Source organism: Prunus persica, chromosome G5, assembly GCF_000346465.2.
Source record: "Prunus persica cultivar Lovell chromosome G5, Prunus_persica_NCBIv2, whole genome shotgun sequence".
NCBI classification, from domain to species: domain Eukaryota; kingdom Viridiplantae; phylum Streptophyta; class Magnoliopsida; order Rosales; family Rosaceae; genus Prunus; species Prunus persica.
The window spans coordinates 13,438,560-13,453,212 of NC_034013.1; the positions used below are offsets into that span (position 1 = coordinate 13,438,560).

The following is a 14,653-nucleotide window of genomic DNA, read 5'->3' on the forward strand; positions in this document are numbered from 1 at the left end:
TTGCAGCATAGGGCAATAACTTGTTGCTCGAGGGTTGAGAATGAATTGCATTTTAGTGCCAGAAAAAGCCTTGCTTAGGCGATAGGCAAATGACAAAGGTAAAACAAATCTCAAACATAGGCAATCAATCACTTCCACATTCTATACCATCAAAATGAGGTGGTTAAATTACAGATGCGGAAAAAAGAAAAAGGAAGACAAACTCATAAATCAAGATGGTACACATTGGAAACAATCAACTGCCTGAGTCGTTCTTTCGAATTACACACTTATCTTACAAGCGATATGGCACAGCCTAACGACGTTAAAGATCGACAGCCTTCGCGTTTATCAAGTATTTATGAACTTATCTGAGATTGTTCAGTCTGTGTTCTAAAGTTGCCATTGATTCCATCAGTTACCCGTCTTGAGTCCCCAACTCCAGCTGCCATAGCAAGAACTTCAGGTGATATATCTAAACTTCCACTCCTCCTTCCCCAGCTAGAACGCCTGGGATGTGAGGCAACATGTCTCTCTGTGCTCTCTGTTGGAAGGGTCCCGCTTAAATCCTGGGACGCATCAGCCTCACTCGATCGAGGGTCCTTGTTTACTCCATCATCATTGCTATAATCACCCAACTCTGCTGAAGCCTCATTCCATAATGGTTTCCTCCCCATCTCTATGTCACTCATGGCTTTCCCCATGACAGGATTGACAAAATTGGCGTCAATTGGTGTAGGAAGAACTGGAGGATCTTTTGGAATTTTTTCCCTGAAATTGTTCCTGGATGGAGGAATTTTAGTGCAGAATATCTCCATGAAGTTCTCAATTGTCCCTCTGTTGAATGGGTTGTCTCGTCCATCATACCGGTATCTAAAATTTTCATAAGTAGACTGCCAAAGCACAACAAAACAGAACCCTAACATTACAAGCTGAATAAACCCGAATTTGGAATTATGGATATAAATATCACCATACACAGCACACCAGTTAATGGTTTTGTTTGACTCTTGAGGCAGATGCCCCCTTGGTTTCTTGTTAAATGAGGACCATGCAGTGTGCTCTATTTGGTGATCATACCATAACAGGGAGATCAGGATGCCCAAGAGTTTCTTACCTGGTTTGTACTGATGAGATATGAGTGGAACATAGTAAGGCCACCAACAAACCAGAAGGCAATGAAACTGTAAATTATGAGCGCAATGGAGGCAGGAGTCTTAATTAGTGCTTTCCAAATCGATATATCTTCACTGTGCATGATCCTCACGACGTAGACCCAGCAAAACCCTTGTACATATACACAAAGAAGAGTTGCAGAGAAGACAAACATGAAGAAGAACCTGTAGTTTCGCTGCACCCAGAACCAAAGGAAGTTTATTACATGCATAAACCTGAGCAATTTGTTTTAATCTTTTGTGATTATTATAATCAATTATGAATTAGTCATCCAAGCAACCAAGCTCTCCCAACAAATAAACAAGACGTAAATAAAAATGCAGCAAAGTTTAGGCCCTTCAAGCACTGTTCTCGGGGAGCTACTAGTTGGGAGTAAGCTTAATAATAGTGAATCCTTACCAATCCAATGCACTGGCCAACCCAAGGGCAGTGGTGGTCAAATCGCTGCACACAGTTATTGCATATTGAGCAGTGAGAACAACGAGGAGGTCTGTAAAGCATGCAGGTGTCACAGTACTTGATCTTCACAATTATACCATTGATAACTACTTCCTTCATTCGTGGAAAACGCGACTGTTGTGTTTCATTAGACCCACCCTCTATGCTCGCATCATAATCTTCTGGCTCTGGAGGGTGAACATTACGAGGTACTATACCAGGATCTCTTACTGAGGTTAGTAGAAGAAGAACCAAAGCCTGAGAACAAAATATACATGCTTCCATTAATCAGGATAGAGTAGTAAGTACGAACTATTCAACTGATCTCATTTATAACTAGCACTAAACTTTTCAACTCGTTGCACCTAACTTTTGGAATAAGGATGTGATTTTATGATGCAAGAAAACTCTACCATTATAAGCTTGGGCGTTTCATGGTTTAGATTCATAGGATTCAAAGCATCATTCAGGCATGCATGACAAAGCAAGTGTTACACAAGTAGAAAACTAAGAATCAAAAGCTATGAACAAAGTTATGACATTCAATTGTAAGCAACGCTGCCTACTGTATAAACACCACTAACACATTGGTGAATTCCAAGCTTGAGCATTGAGCAAGAAGGTATATACAGTGTAACTGTTACAGGATTCAGATAGGAAAAGGACTTACAAGTAGTGTCAGTACACAAACAGCAACAATTACTGAAATTCCCAAATGATCAATGAGTTTTCTTGCTACAAGGCCACAGAAAACTGCAACAGGGACAACAATGAGGAATACCGTTAACGGAAGAGATCTCACATCGGGTCCGAATATAAGCCTTCCACCAAGTAAAAATCTCTGCAGAATGGAACAGCCAACAATGTGCTTGAGTAAACATAATTGCATTAGCAAAAGAACGCATATGCTGCCACTAATAAGAAAAGAAAGAGAAACAAGAAGAAAAGCTTTTGAGATGTAATCACAAACAAAATCATAATATATTAAAAAGTGGGGGAAATCCACAAGAAAGGTTATCCTCCCTTTATGCTGCACCATGGTCAATTTGCATAAATTAGCGTTCTCCGGATTGTATGGCTAAAAGGTAAATTGGGGTATTTAAGAGGTTTTAGGGGGAAAAGGAAAAAGATAGCTAGATAATTGATTTACACACCTAGAATCAAATGCCCCAGTAAAAGAGATTGATGATGAAAGGGAGTCTAAAATGGAGAATTAAATGGTTGCCAACGCCAAAGCAGTGATCTAAATTCAAAGCTGAAAAATAGAATTGGCCCCAATCCCAAGTGTTCCAAGCAATAACTAAAGCTAATCAGAGTCAATCACAAAACCAATTGCCATCCCATCCTCTAAAAGCAATCACACACCAAATCAATCAACTCAATTCTGTATATTTCAGCATCTTCCAAATTAGAAAAGCTACCATATTTCAATCAAACCAAACAGAAAAACAAAACCCTTTCAATTTCAGCAACTGGGTAAGACCAAGACATCACAAAAGTGAGCAAAATCAAGAAAAAGCAAACATATTTCTAACATAAACGATACTTTAGATTAAAACCCAAGTAAGAATTTAGCTCACATTGCTGCCTTTCCAGGTCTTGTAAGTTCTGACCAGCCCTGCTGCATCGGCAGCTCCGGCAGGGGAGGCCCGGAGGCGGTGATGTGGCTCAGCATTCATTATGTGCCTATTGCGTTTTTCAAAGAAATGAAATAATTAAAAGCAAGAACCAAAGTCAAAGAAAGGCTACGGTGCTTTAGAGGTGGGCTTGAGAGTTGACTTTTCCTCTCTCATTCATTCTCATGAGCAGCATCGTCTGTAAGACTCTGAATAGTAGGTAAAAATCGAAGAAGCTCATTAGCCATTAGGCGTCAGATTCCGGCAACAGGGCTTAGGTGGCAAGCCGTCACTGTTGTAAAGAGGTAGTAGAACAGGTCAAGTCTTGCAACTACAAAGGTACGTACTCAATCATACATACAAATGTTGTGGGACACGTGTATTGTTGATGTATTGTTTTTTGGCATTATAATTGATTTATAACGTTGCTCTGGGGTTGTTTTGGGGACAAAGTCAGTCAGCATGACTTGTCTCTCTATCTGTCAAACATGGGATTTTCTGATGTTTAACTAAACAATAAAATAATGGAAATTGAAAATGGCATTTTGTCCAGGTTGGGCTTATGGGCCTAATTTCTTTCTTTGTAGAATGGCATTTATGTCTCGTTTGGATGTGGAGAGATTTGAAAGAAATGATTTGGATTTGAAATTGCTAAATTTGCTTAAAAAACAAGTACGTTAGATTGAATGTATTTGAAATAATCAGATATAGTACATTTAAAAAAATTTGAAATGACTACATGTACAGAATCATTTGAAATCCATTTGTTTTCTTCTTTTATTTGTTGTCCAAATTTTGGCATAATGAATTATAAATAATATATATACAAACAACTTTGCCTTATAATGTCATATAAATCTATAGATTTGAAATCTCTCCATTCAAATAGAACCTATATGTCATCTAAATCTATATATCTGGAATCCTTCCATCCAAATAGAACATATTAGTTATTTACTATATTTGACGAGGGGTGGAAAAATGGTCGATGAGAAATTAGGAATGGAGGGTGAGAAAAGCACATCTTATACACCATTCTTCCTTCCTGATTTCCTCAATATACTTTCTTCAATCTCTAGAAAAATTAAAACTAAAACTGAAATGGTCATCAAACGGTGGTCGGAGAGAAATTATTTGCTAATTTCTCAAACAGGAGAGGTTGGAATAAAAGATGGACCTGCCCAAATAATTTATTGGGCCTACATCAAATTTGACATGCCTCTAAACTCACAAAAAACCATTTGGGCTATTGGGTTCGCTTAGACTCCGGACTTGGAGCTCTACAGGCTGTCCACGTACGTGGGCCATCGACACGTTTCATTCTTCTTCAGTGAAGAGACAAAATATACCCCAAAAAATAAAAATTAAAAAAAGAGGTCCTACCGGGAGTCGAACCCAGGTCGCTGGATTCAAAGTCCAGAGTGCTAACCACTACACCATAGAACCAAGACGTCAATATCTGCTGAAACAACTTATTTAGCACTACCACTAATTTTTTAATGTTATTTTTTTTAACGCGATAAGAATTGTCACAGTTATCTTGCATGGCGTGGCATTCGTACGGTGTAATTGTTTTTTTGTCTGATTCGTACGGTGTAATGATGATATGGCAAAGGGTAAGGACAGATACTATTCACGTAAATAGTGACTGTCTTAACAATTTTTTTTTTTATGCATTTCCTTCTATTGTTATGGCAACCCAAAGGTAACCACCATTCACATGAGATATAAGAAGATGAATTTTTATTGATTTTTGTGTGGAAAGTAAAGAACATAGCTAGGTATTTATAAAAATAAAAAAAAAAATCTGAATTTTTTAGTATATTTTCTTGCTTTTTATTTTTATTATTTTGGTATTTAAATTAGTCGATGACTTCACACAAACGTTAGCATGAAGTCAACTTGCCCAGGCAGCAGCCCAGGCAAGTTTTGTCTTTGAGCTTGCTCAGTTTGATGGCCAACTTCTTGTCATGACAATTTTTCCTTAGGTGGAGGTTGTTTTTGAAGCCTAACCCTCCTTTTCACATGACAAAAGGGATGGGGTAGAAGTGCTCTTAAAGGTAAAAATTTAGGTGAAGTCTTAGAATTGGATTTACTTTGTTATAGTTTTCCTTATCGCAACCTATAGGGAAATACTTGTCACTTTCCTCAGTAAGTACTAATTCCTACTTTCTTGCCAATCACATGAAGACATGTATGCAGAAATCCCTTTTTGTACATTTTGATTAATGATTTTTATATATGCATCGAACTATGATTATTTAAAGGAGGAATATCTCATTACAGGGAAGGAGGCAATCAGTATTTAGTGTCCCGACCTATGAAAGAATTAATGACCCCATTACTTTTGTCTCTTAAGAATAAAGGGTACATAGTATATAGATAAGGCTGGCTTTGTAGTTAGATATTCAATATAAAGCAATTCAATAATGAAAATCGGTGATTGATATGATGATGATTTATATCAAGTTCATAGCTAAGCTAAGGCAGAGGGAAAGGCAATTTGAGTGGATAAGAGGTCGTCACAGTTGGCGGTTGGTATATGATTTTATATAATGGAAATGTATATGCTCCGTCCAATTATTTGCCCTGAAAAAAGTGAGTGGGATCTCTTAGGCGAGACAAATCCATCTCTCTGATAACTCTTGAGCAACCAAGAAGAAAAGATAATAGATAATGCATGCCGATATCATGCACCCCATAAAACAAAACACATAAAAATTTTATCAGATAATATCTAGAACAGCGTTTTGATCCATAAATCATGTATTAGATTCTTTCTTCTTTTGTTTTTGGTGATTATGTTCCTCAGCAAAGACCTCTTCACGGCTCCTTTGGACCCTCAAATGTTGTTGGAACACACCTCATTGCGCACAATATCTCAAATACCAGTCATAAATTTTGAACAAAAAAAGAAAAAATGCTTTTCTTCCATGGAGACAAACAAAGGTGGTACCAATTAATATTACACTTTCAGAATGAAAACCATGGATATTATCAGAATTGGATAGCATTCCAACCCTTAATTCATTAAATATACAATTGATATGATTACTTTTTATTGGATGACGAAGTTAGGATATGAATTTGTTTATGATTTTAGTGGAATTCTTGGAGGTGTCCCGATGTTTGGTATAGTTTGTTGGCCGCAGGTGTCTTGTTTTTACCATACAAATTAGTGCAAAAATGACGGCGATAGAAACAAAAGCCAAGATCAGAGCAATGACTTGCTCTATTAAGTGTATAAATTATGGGTGAAAATACAAGATACATTGTTATAGTTTGATTTTTTTAAGTTTTATCTGTTTTTTTTATTATTTTAAGCTTTCAATCTTAATTGGTCGTCAATGTGATACAAATAACGTCTCTCCAAAAACAGATAAAAGAAGAATTGCATATACGGTTTTAGTCAAACGCAAAGTCAAGATATACCTCTCATTCAAAACCAAAAGCAGCCAGTAAAAGCAACTTTTTCTAGATTTCACTGAATCTATAATTATATTCTAATTGGGAATGAAAAAGGTTCTGATTAACATAGCCATCTAACATTAATGTGAATTTTTTTTTTTCTAGGTATACTTCGATTCATGTAGAGAAGCTCTTGCCACGTCGACGTGTCCAGCTGGTTTGCGTATCAAACTCAGAATTTGTGGGAAACTGGAATTGCTCTTGCTAAATCTGGATATATATATAATTAATAATAGATTAATATAAATTTAGGTGATGAACCACTAGGTTACTGGGTAGAGTAGAGTCCTAGAGCTAAGACCAAGACTGTTTTGCTTAATCATTCACAAATATCACACGCAATGCAATCAAATCAACGGAGTTTTTGTTAGCTAGTAGACCTGAATCCTCCTGATACATGCATTGCAGTGCAGAGGTGATAAGGGTTTCACAAGTGGCATCATCATTTAGCTACTAAGTAAGGTTTATCTGTGACGTTAATCCCCCTTTTGCTTTGATAAAATGATTTAGAAATGTTAATTGGATGACGAATGCCCACGTATCAATTCTTCAAAAGCACAAAATAAATAAAGAAGTGGCCCTAGCCTATATTATGTCACCCCTAATTTCGCTTTGAGTTAAATTATTTCCTAGAAAAGAAAATTTGTGATTGTCATGGACCATGTGACCGTGTCGAACGCGCCTAATCCTATGTTGCAGGGGAGGAGAGCCATGGAGGGACCATAGTGGCCCCATGCCCCCCTCTATCTTTTTACCCCTTATATAATATATTAGATTGTTTTGGTTTGATCTGTAAATTAGTAACTTTTGAGTCAAATATTAATATTTAATCATTTTAAAATATTAAGCAGATAGTGCTTGAGTGCTCTTATTCGAATTATTATTTAAAATTTTATAAAGAGCTCTTCTAATATAAAATCTTGACTCCGTCAAAGCTCTAGTAGAGGCATATGTACACACTTGAAAATAAAATTGCAAGTTTAAGCATTTAATTTGTTCAACTAATTTGACTAATTTATAATAGTTTGTTAATGCTTTTCCCATTTCACCTTGGTTGCTAGCTTCTATTTTGTCTTGTTATGCTTCTTATCCCTATGTCATATCTTCTGTTATATTCTGTATATTATTATATACTAGTTTTTTCACTCGTCATATAGTATCTTATATTATTCATTATAGTTATAAAATAAAGTTTTGTCAATTTTCTTTTTCACAAGTTGCTTAGGTGAAATATATATATTTACATGTGGATGGCATTTTAGTAATGTAATCAAATTAGTTTAGGTTCTTATTCATGAGAATTAGTAAACAATAAAAATAAGAATCAACTCCATTTATGAGATGATTTCATATGGTTAGTAAAATTAGCTTAATTGAAATGATTCTTCTCATACTAATTCATTACTTCCTCGATTCCTAAATTTCTCAATCTTTACTTTCTCCATTCATGGTAAGTAAATGGCCCCTCAATTCAATTTAAAGCTTGATTCTTCTAATTCTTTGGATTTTTTTATGTCCCCAAATTGAAGTCCGCCACTAACACTCGATATAGGGAATTGTCCATGGTGATATATAATAATATTATATACAATTCAACTCTTACTTTATCAATGGTGGGACAAAATATTGTACAAACAATGAATGAGCCCAGGTAAGATTGGTATGGTAATGGGCTGAGTAAAAAATTCATATAAAATAATATCTCTTGCGCCATGTGACAATGTCGGATGTTGTTACGAAGCCATGTACGTCTCTGAATCTTAAACTCACAAATAATACATAGTAAAAAGTCACTAATTTCTCCAAATGGAAAGGTGAAAATAAGTGCACTCACAAATAATACATAGTAAAAAGTCACTAATTTCACCAAATGGAAAGGTGAAAATGGTGCACTTATTTATCTCTTCTCCTTCTCTCTTTATAATTGGTTGTAATGTTTTATTTGGCGAGTTGAATTATTAAGTTGGATAAGATTTATAATTCAAGGTTAAATATTTGGTGTTTTAAAAATATCATGGATTGGATTATGTCTAATTCTATTGCGGTCAAATGTAGTAGGATTATGAATTCTACCAAAAGGTATGTAATAGCACATTTCAATTAATCCAATCCCTTAATTATGTGTAGTGTTATTATTTCCAATCAAATGTAATCCAATTCAATCGTAGTTACCAAATATAACCTAGTGTCGTACTTAGGACTTTTTCATATAAAATGTTGTTCTCTCGTTAAGGCTGGGCCCACGGACCAAAACTAGTGACTCAATACCTCAGAATTAATCAAATCATTTTCGGTAATTGTAAAAAAAAGAAAAGAAAAAGGCAATCATCACTCAACGTACAAATATAGTTTCACGACGTATCGCAATCTCATCTCTCTCTAGCCCACCAACGGTAATCACCTGAGAGCTTGTTATTAAAAAGATATCTTGAATTAATACTTTCCAAAAACTAATAACATTGATGGAACATTAATTATTTTACTAATCAATGATATAGGAGATACACTAAGCTAATCTTAATTATTCCAAATCATGATCATCGACATACTTAGCAAATCTTATCCTTTATCAGGTGGACCATATTCTAAACCCTACACCTACCACTTCCAAGCCCATCTTTACTATTTTAAACCACAAAAAAAAGCAATCACACATCATATTAAAAGCTCTCGGTTTCCATTCACAAGCCCTTGCTTGCAATGACATTAACCAAAGGGAGAAACTCAGGGGGTGGGGGGGATTGTGGTTCAGCAATATTCTTATGTAAACAGGTAGATACATATAATTTTCATTAGATCAAATGCTGCCATTTGTAGCTATCAGAAGGTGGTCACTTTGAATGCCCTGCTCACGCGTGATGTTCAAAAAGCTATGAGATAGAGCGCAATACCATTATATTCTATGTTAATCTCCCACCAAAAAATTGAAAACAAAATTGCATGTCGACCTTATTTGTTACACATGTCATGACTTGAACTCCTATACCTTTTGACATATTTCCGCAGTAGTGGGTTTGACGTATCATAAAAATATTACGAATAATGTTACATCTATCATATTTATAAATATATAATTATATTGATTATCTTTTTTATTTAAAGGCGGATGAAAGAATCGCTTATAAGGGAGTTTCACTCTTTTTTTTCCACTTCTATGAAAGGAGAAATGTTATGTTGTACATGTATGAAAGCAAATTATAAAGTTTCAAAATTCCAACTATTATGACGGTTTTTCATTCATTCATTTATTTTTGATCTCACTTCGGGCCTTGATTACGGTTAATAAATCACACATTCTTATGCAGTGTTAAGCCATGTCATTAATTCATAACTTAAATTTATGAAAAATTTTGAGACTTCAGCATTACTTTTGTGAAAGATGTAATCAGCAACATAGTCAACAAACGTGATACAAAAACATTTCATCGAAAAGCTACATGGAATATTGTTAGGGTTTGGCGGTTGTATCCGCATGAAAGTACTGCCAAGCCAGCCAAAGAGCGGAGGGATACCAAGAGAAACGGCTAAAAGCAATAGGAAGAAAGTGATAAATTGAAAAAGGAAGGGGCTGAGCGAAAGGTCACGTGGAAGAGGAGCCTAAGGAAGTAACCTTTCTCAATGTGTAACGTAAGCGTGTTGCACAATAGTTAAAAAGACCGACTCACTATTGTTGAGTTGGCACTCAGATATGTGCCGATTGTTGGGTCATGGGTGCATGGCTTTTTTGTGCTGCAGCCACCTACTGCTAAACGCTAAATAAAGTAATCATCACTAATCTCATTTCATGCAACAAACAGCCCAAACTTCTCTCTATAAATACGAAGGACTCTTTGTGTTTAGTCTCTCGTGGCAAATACTTGCAAATACACAGAGCAAGAGAAATCATACAGCTCTATAGCTTCCTAGTTTATTTCTCTTTCTTTGAGTTTCAATATCTCCAGAGAGAGAAAGAGAGGGGGAGAGGCTAGCTAGCTACCATGACTTCATCAAGTGCTCACAGTCCTTTGGTTATTGCCTTTGGCATTCTAGGTACAAATTTATCAACACTATTTTCTTCTGCTAGTTTATAGTTTATTTTGAATGAGGAACTGAATTTTCTTCTTACTTTTGTCAATCTGATCAGGTAACGTTGTCTCGTTCGTGGTTTTTCTAGCTCCAGCGTAAGTTCTATTCTTTTTCTTCAAGATTTTTCAAGAGATATGCAATGAGGGTAGCTAGAACCGGATTAATTAATCGCTGTTAATGTGTTAAATCTTGCAGGCCGACGTTTTGGAGGATATTTAAGAAGAAATCAACAGAAGGGTTTCAATCAGTTCCATATGTGTTTGCACTATTCAGTGCAATGATTTGGATATACTATGCATTTCTCAAGTCTGATGAGTTCCTTCTCATCACCATCAATGCCTTTGGTTGTATCATTGAGACCATTTACATCTCAATGTACATTACTTATGCACCTAAGCAAGCTAGGGTGAGTTATTAGTCCCTTCTCTCTCTCTCTCTCTCTCTCTCTCTCTCTCTCTCTCTCTCTCTCTCTCTCTCTCTCTCTCTCTCTCTCTTAATTAAAGGTGATTAATTATTACTAATTGATGATAATTATTGGGGTGCAGGTGTTTGCTTTGAGGCTGCTTCTTCTGGTGAATTTTGGTGGGTTTTGCTTGATTCTTCTTCTGTCTCACTTCTTGGCACAAGGGCCCACCCGCGTTGAAGTTCTTGGATGGGTTTGTGTAGCTTTCTCTGTCAGTGTCTTTGCAGCACCTCTAAGCATCATGGTAATTACTTCATTAGTTGCACTATTAATATTTAATTAATATTTATGATCGATCTCAATCTATATCTTGATTTTATTTGTGTTTGTGTAGAGGGTGGTTATCCGAACCAAGAGCGTCGAGTTCATGCCTTTTTCTTTATCCTTCTTCCTCACCCTCAGTGCTGTTATGTGGCTCTTCTATGGTTTGCTCCTCAAGGATCTCTACGTTGCGGTAAGTCACTTTATTTTGTTAATATATTTATTTATTTATACATAATAAATCTTTTATTTATCATTTCTCTTGTTATTTTTGTTTAATTATTGACAAAGGTGCGTACGGGCTGTCCTTAATTGTGGAATACCTTTTTCTTTTGCTCATTTTTTAATTAAAAAATCAGGTGATTATATATATTTATAGATGCTACCATGCATATGTAACACTGATCACATCAACCTTTAATTATATTGTGGCAAACCAAAAAGCATGCCGCAGATAGCCTTCTATAAAGGTTAAAAAGCTAATTAGATATTATTATTATTTAATTATAATCCATATGCTGATTATAAGGAAATGGAAATCTACCAAAACATTTGTTACACAAACACTATCCTTTAATGGATCAATCAAAGCAACCACTCCGAAAAAATATCATTATTGGTAAAACCCGGTCTTAACCTTTTTAAAATGGGTTACAAGATGCATACCAAAAGTCTCAAGTTCGAACTCCCGTGCGTGTGTATGAGAAATCTCTATCCTTTAAAGTTTAGACTATATCGTTTGTAATAAAATAAAATACAAAGAAGGCTACAAGATTATTATTCACAATAGGTGACTTCTTCTTATGGGCCATTAATTTTAATTAATTCCATTATCTTCTTTTGCAGTGCCCAAACATACTTGGATTCACCTTCGGTGTGGCTCAGATGATACTCTACGCAATCTACAGGAACAAGAAGACAGTTCTTGTGGAGGACCAGAAGCTCCCAGAGCACAAGGGTGATGTTGTGAAGCAGATCCAAATTTTGAGTACAACTCCTGAGGTGGAGATACAAGTACAAGCAGTAGCTGTAAGCTCCCATGTCAATACTGAGAATGAAAATTGTGAGCAAACAAAGGATCAATATGTGCATCCTCAAACATGTAACACTGAGAAAATCCTCGGACCCTCTATGCCAAGCCAAATGGTTACATGCGAAGTTTGAACTCTTTTCCGCTACGTGACTTCTCCTGCGCTTGTGTACTTGAGCTCTCTAATATCGTACATGTTATGTAACATATTGGATGGTGTACATATGTACCCTTTCGTTTTTCCAGATGTTTAAATTCCTTAAATTATGTAAGCCGCATGAGGCTGGTTCATAGACTATATAGCCTCTTGCCCTGGTACGTATATAATTACTGACACCTCGGAGGGCATAATGGTCTTGAACAGTACTTAATTATGTATGTATCTTTCTTTTAATGAAATAAAATTTGGTGTTTGTGAAAGTGTGTCATGATTTGATGCATTCACCCAAACCCAGACCAATCAAAGTTGCATATCAATGACTGTCTTTAGTTTCCGCTGTTAAATGAATCGATTTCATCTGTCTTGTGTTCATATCTCAAAAGCAGAATTGCATATATAATAGAGGCAGCACTAAGTGATTAGGTAAGAGTTTGTTTTTTAGCATAGTCATGCCACTTCTAGAGTTATGATTAGGAGAGGATGGTGATAGTGTCTTTGCCACGTTTGCGTGTGTGTTGAATAATCTTCCATTGACGACAAATATATTACAATATGACATATTTCCTTGCATTACGTAAGAGAAAATAATAAACAATCAGTTTACAATCATAAACAAAAATTAATTAAATAATACATCACCGAATCTCACATATGATTGTAAACTATTACAATAATTATCGTATACACCACACATTTTTTGTACGTGTGTACCACCTTTTTAATTAAATAATACATGACCGAATAGCACAGTCAAAATAATAATGGGTTTTCTGTCTTACGAGAGTGAATGTGAGAGAAGTTTTAATTATATATACAATTACCACATTGACCACACTCTTTCGTACGGCACAAAACCCATCTTTGTCTTGAATGTGCTTTTGAAAGATTAATCTAAGAGCAAATATAATTAGTGATTTAAAGGGTTATCTTTTTCTTTTTCTAGGATCAAAATGAGAACTTTCATTCATAAAGAAGCAACATCAACGCAACCAGAACTCCTAACTTCTCTAGGTGCTAAAGTATAAATAAGACAAGGAAACGAGACAACATCAATATATAAATTAACTTTTTTTTAATATCGACTGCATGATAAATTATTATTATTGGATATTTGAAATAAGACAAGGAAATGTAGAGCCTTCCCTAGTACAATCATAAAAAATAAGTAAGATAACATTACTTTGTTTTTTATACAAGATTATGAACTTACTTCAATCTCTACAAAAATCGTTATCCAAAATTTTAAAATTTTCAGATCATAGTGTTGAAGGATATTTTGGTAGTGGGATATTTTGTTTTGGTTTTATTAATGCTTCAGTGTCTGGGGAATCGCTCGTGGACGTTTATTATTGGTCTCAAGAGTAACGACGAATTTAATGGGCAATCTTTGAAATCTCAAACCAATACACTTTTTCATGTCAATGTACATTACTTTTCTAAGCAAACCAGTAGGTTACCTAATTCGTGGGATTGGATCGAATTCTAGGTGGTCACTTTGAGCCCCGTTTCTACTATTGATTTTTGGGGGGATTTTGCTTAACTTTGTATTTAAATATGAAGTAGGTTTGAAGTCACTTTAGACGTAGCTAGAATTATTTTAATTATAATTTGACTAAAAAATAAGAGTTCAACGAAAATGCTCTTAACAAAAGGGCGAGCCAATTAATGTCTGAATTCTTTATTGTATGAAGTAAAATTTTGTGTTCATGGAAAAGTGGCATAGAATTAATTAAGCTAACAAATCTCCTTAACCAACCCCAAGGTCATCAAAAATATCGTTCAGATTATCATTTCTTTGTTGTTGTTGTCCTCATCCTCGTCATCATCATTATTATTCGAATCCCGTTCTCCTTCATTCAAAATAACGACAATACAAATCCAAATATTATATAAGCAAATAAAAAATAAAAAATAAAGGACATTAGGACTTCAAAGCTCTTCTAATCAAACGGCGGAGTCATGAATTTTCATAAATATATATTTTTCAATTAAAGAGC

At 35.3% G+C, this 14,653-nt stretch overlaps 2 protein-coding genes and 1 non-coding gene across 3 annotated transcripts; 1 reads left to right on the plus strand and 2 right to left on the minus strand.

Moving 5' to 3' along the window:
• Positions 107-3,599, minus strand: LOC18776638 (probable protein S-acyltransferase 7). Its single transcript, XM_007209076.2, has 5 exons — positions 3,174-3,599; positions 2,264-2,434; positions 1,555-1,851; positions 1,097-1,330; positions 107-872 (listed from the first exon to the last, which is right to left on the minus strand). The coding sequence occupies exons 1-5, from the start codon at positions 3,270-3,272 to the stop codon at positions 339-341; spliced, it is 1,335 nt and encodes a 444-aa protein (XP_007209138.1). The 5' UTR covers positions 3,273-3,599; the 3' UTR covers positions 107-338.
• On the minus strand, positions 4,584-4,655 carry TRNAQ-UUG. The gene has a single exon. It is a non-coding gene; the product is annotated as a tRNA-Gln (tRNA).
• On the plus strand, positions 10,528-12,916 carry LOC18776013 (bidirectional sugar transporter N3). Its single transcript, XM_020563409.1, has 6 exons — positions 10,528-10,706; positions 10,801-10,837; positions 10,938-11,148; positions 11,288-11,449; positions 11,540-11,659; positions 12,313-12,916. Exons 1-6 carry the CDS (start codon positions 10,655-10,657, stop codon positions 12,628-12,630), a joined length of 900 nt encoding a protein of 299 aa, XP_020418998.1. The 5' UTR covers positions 10,528-10,654; the 3' UTR covers positions 12,631-12,916.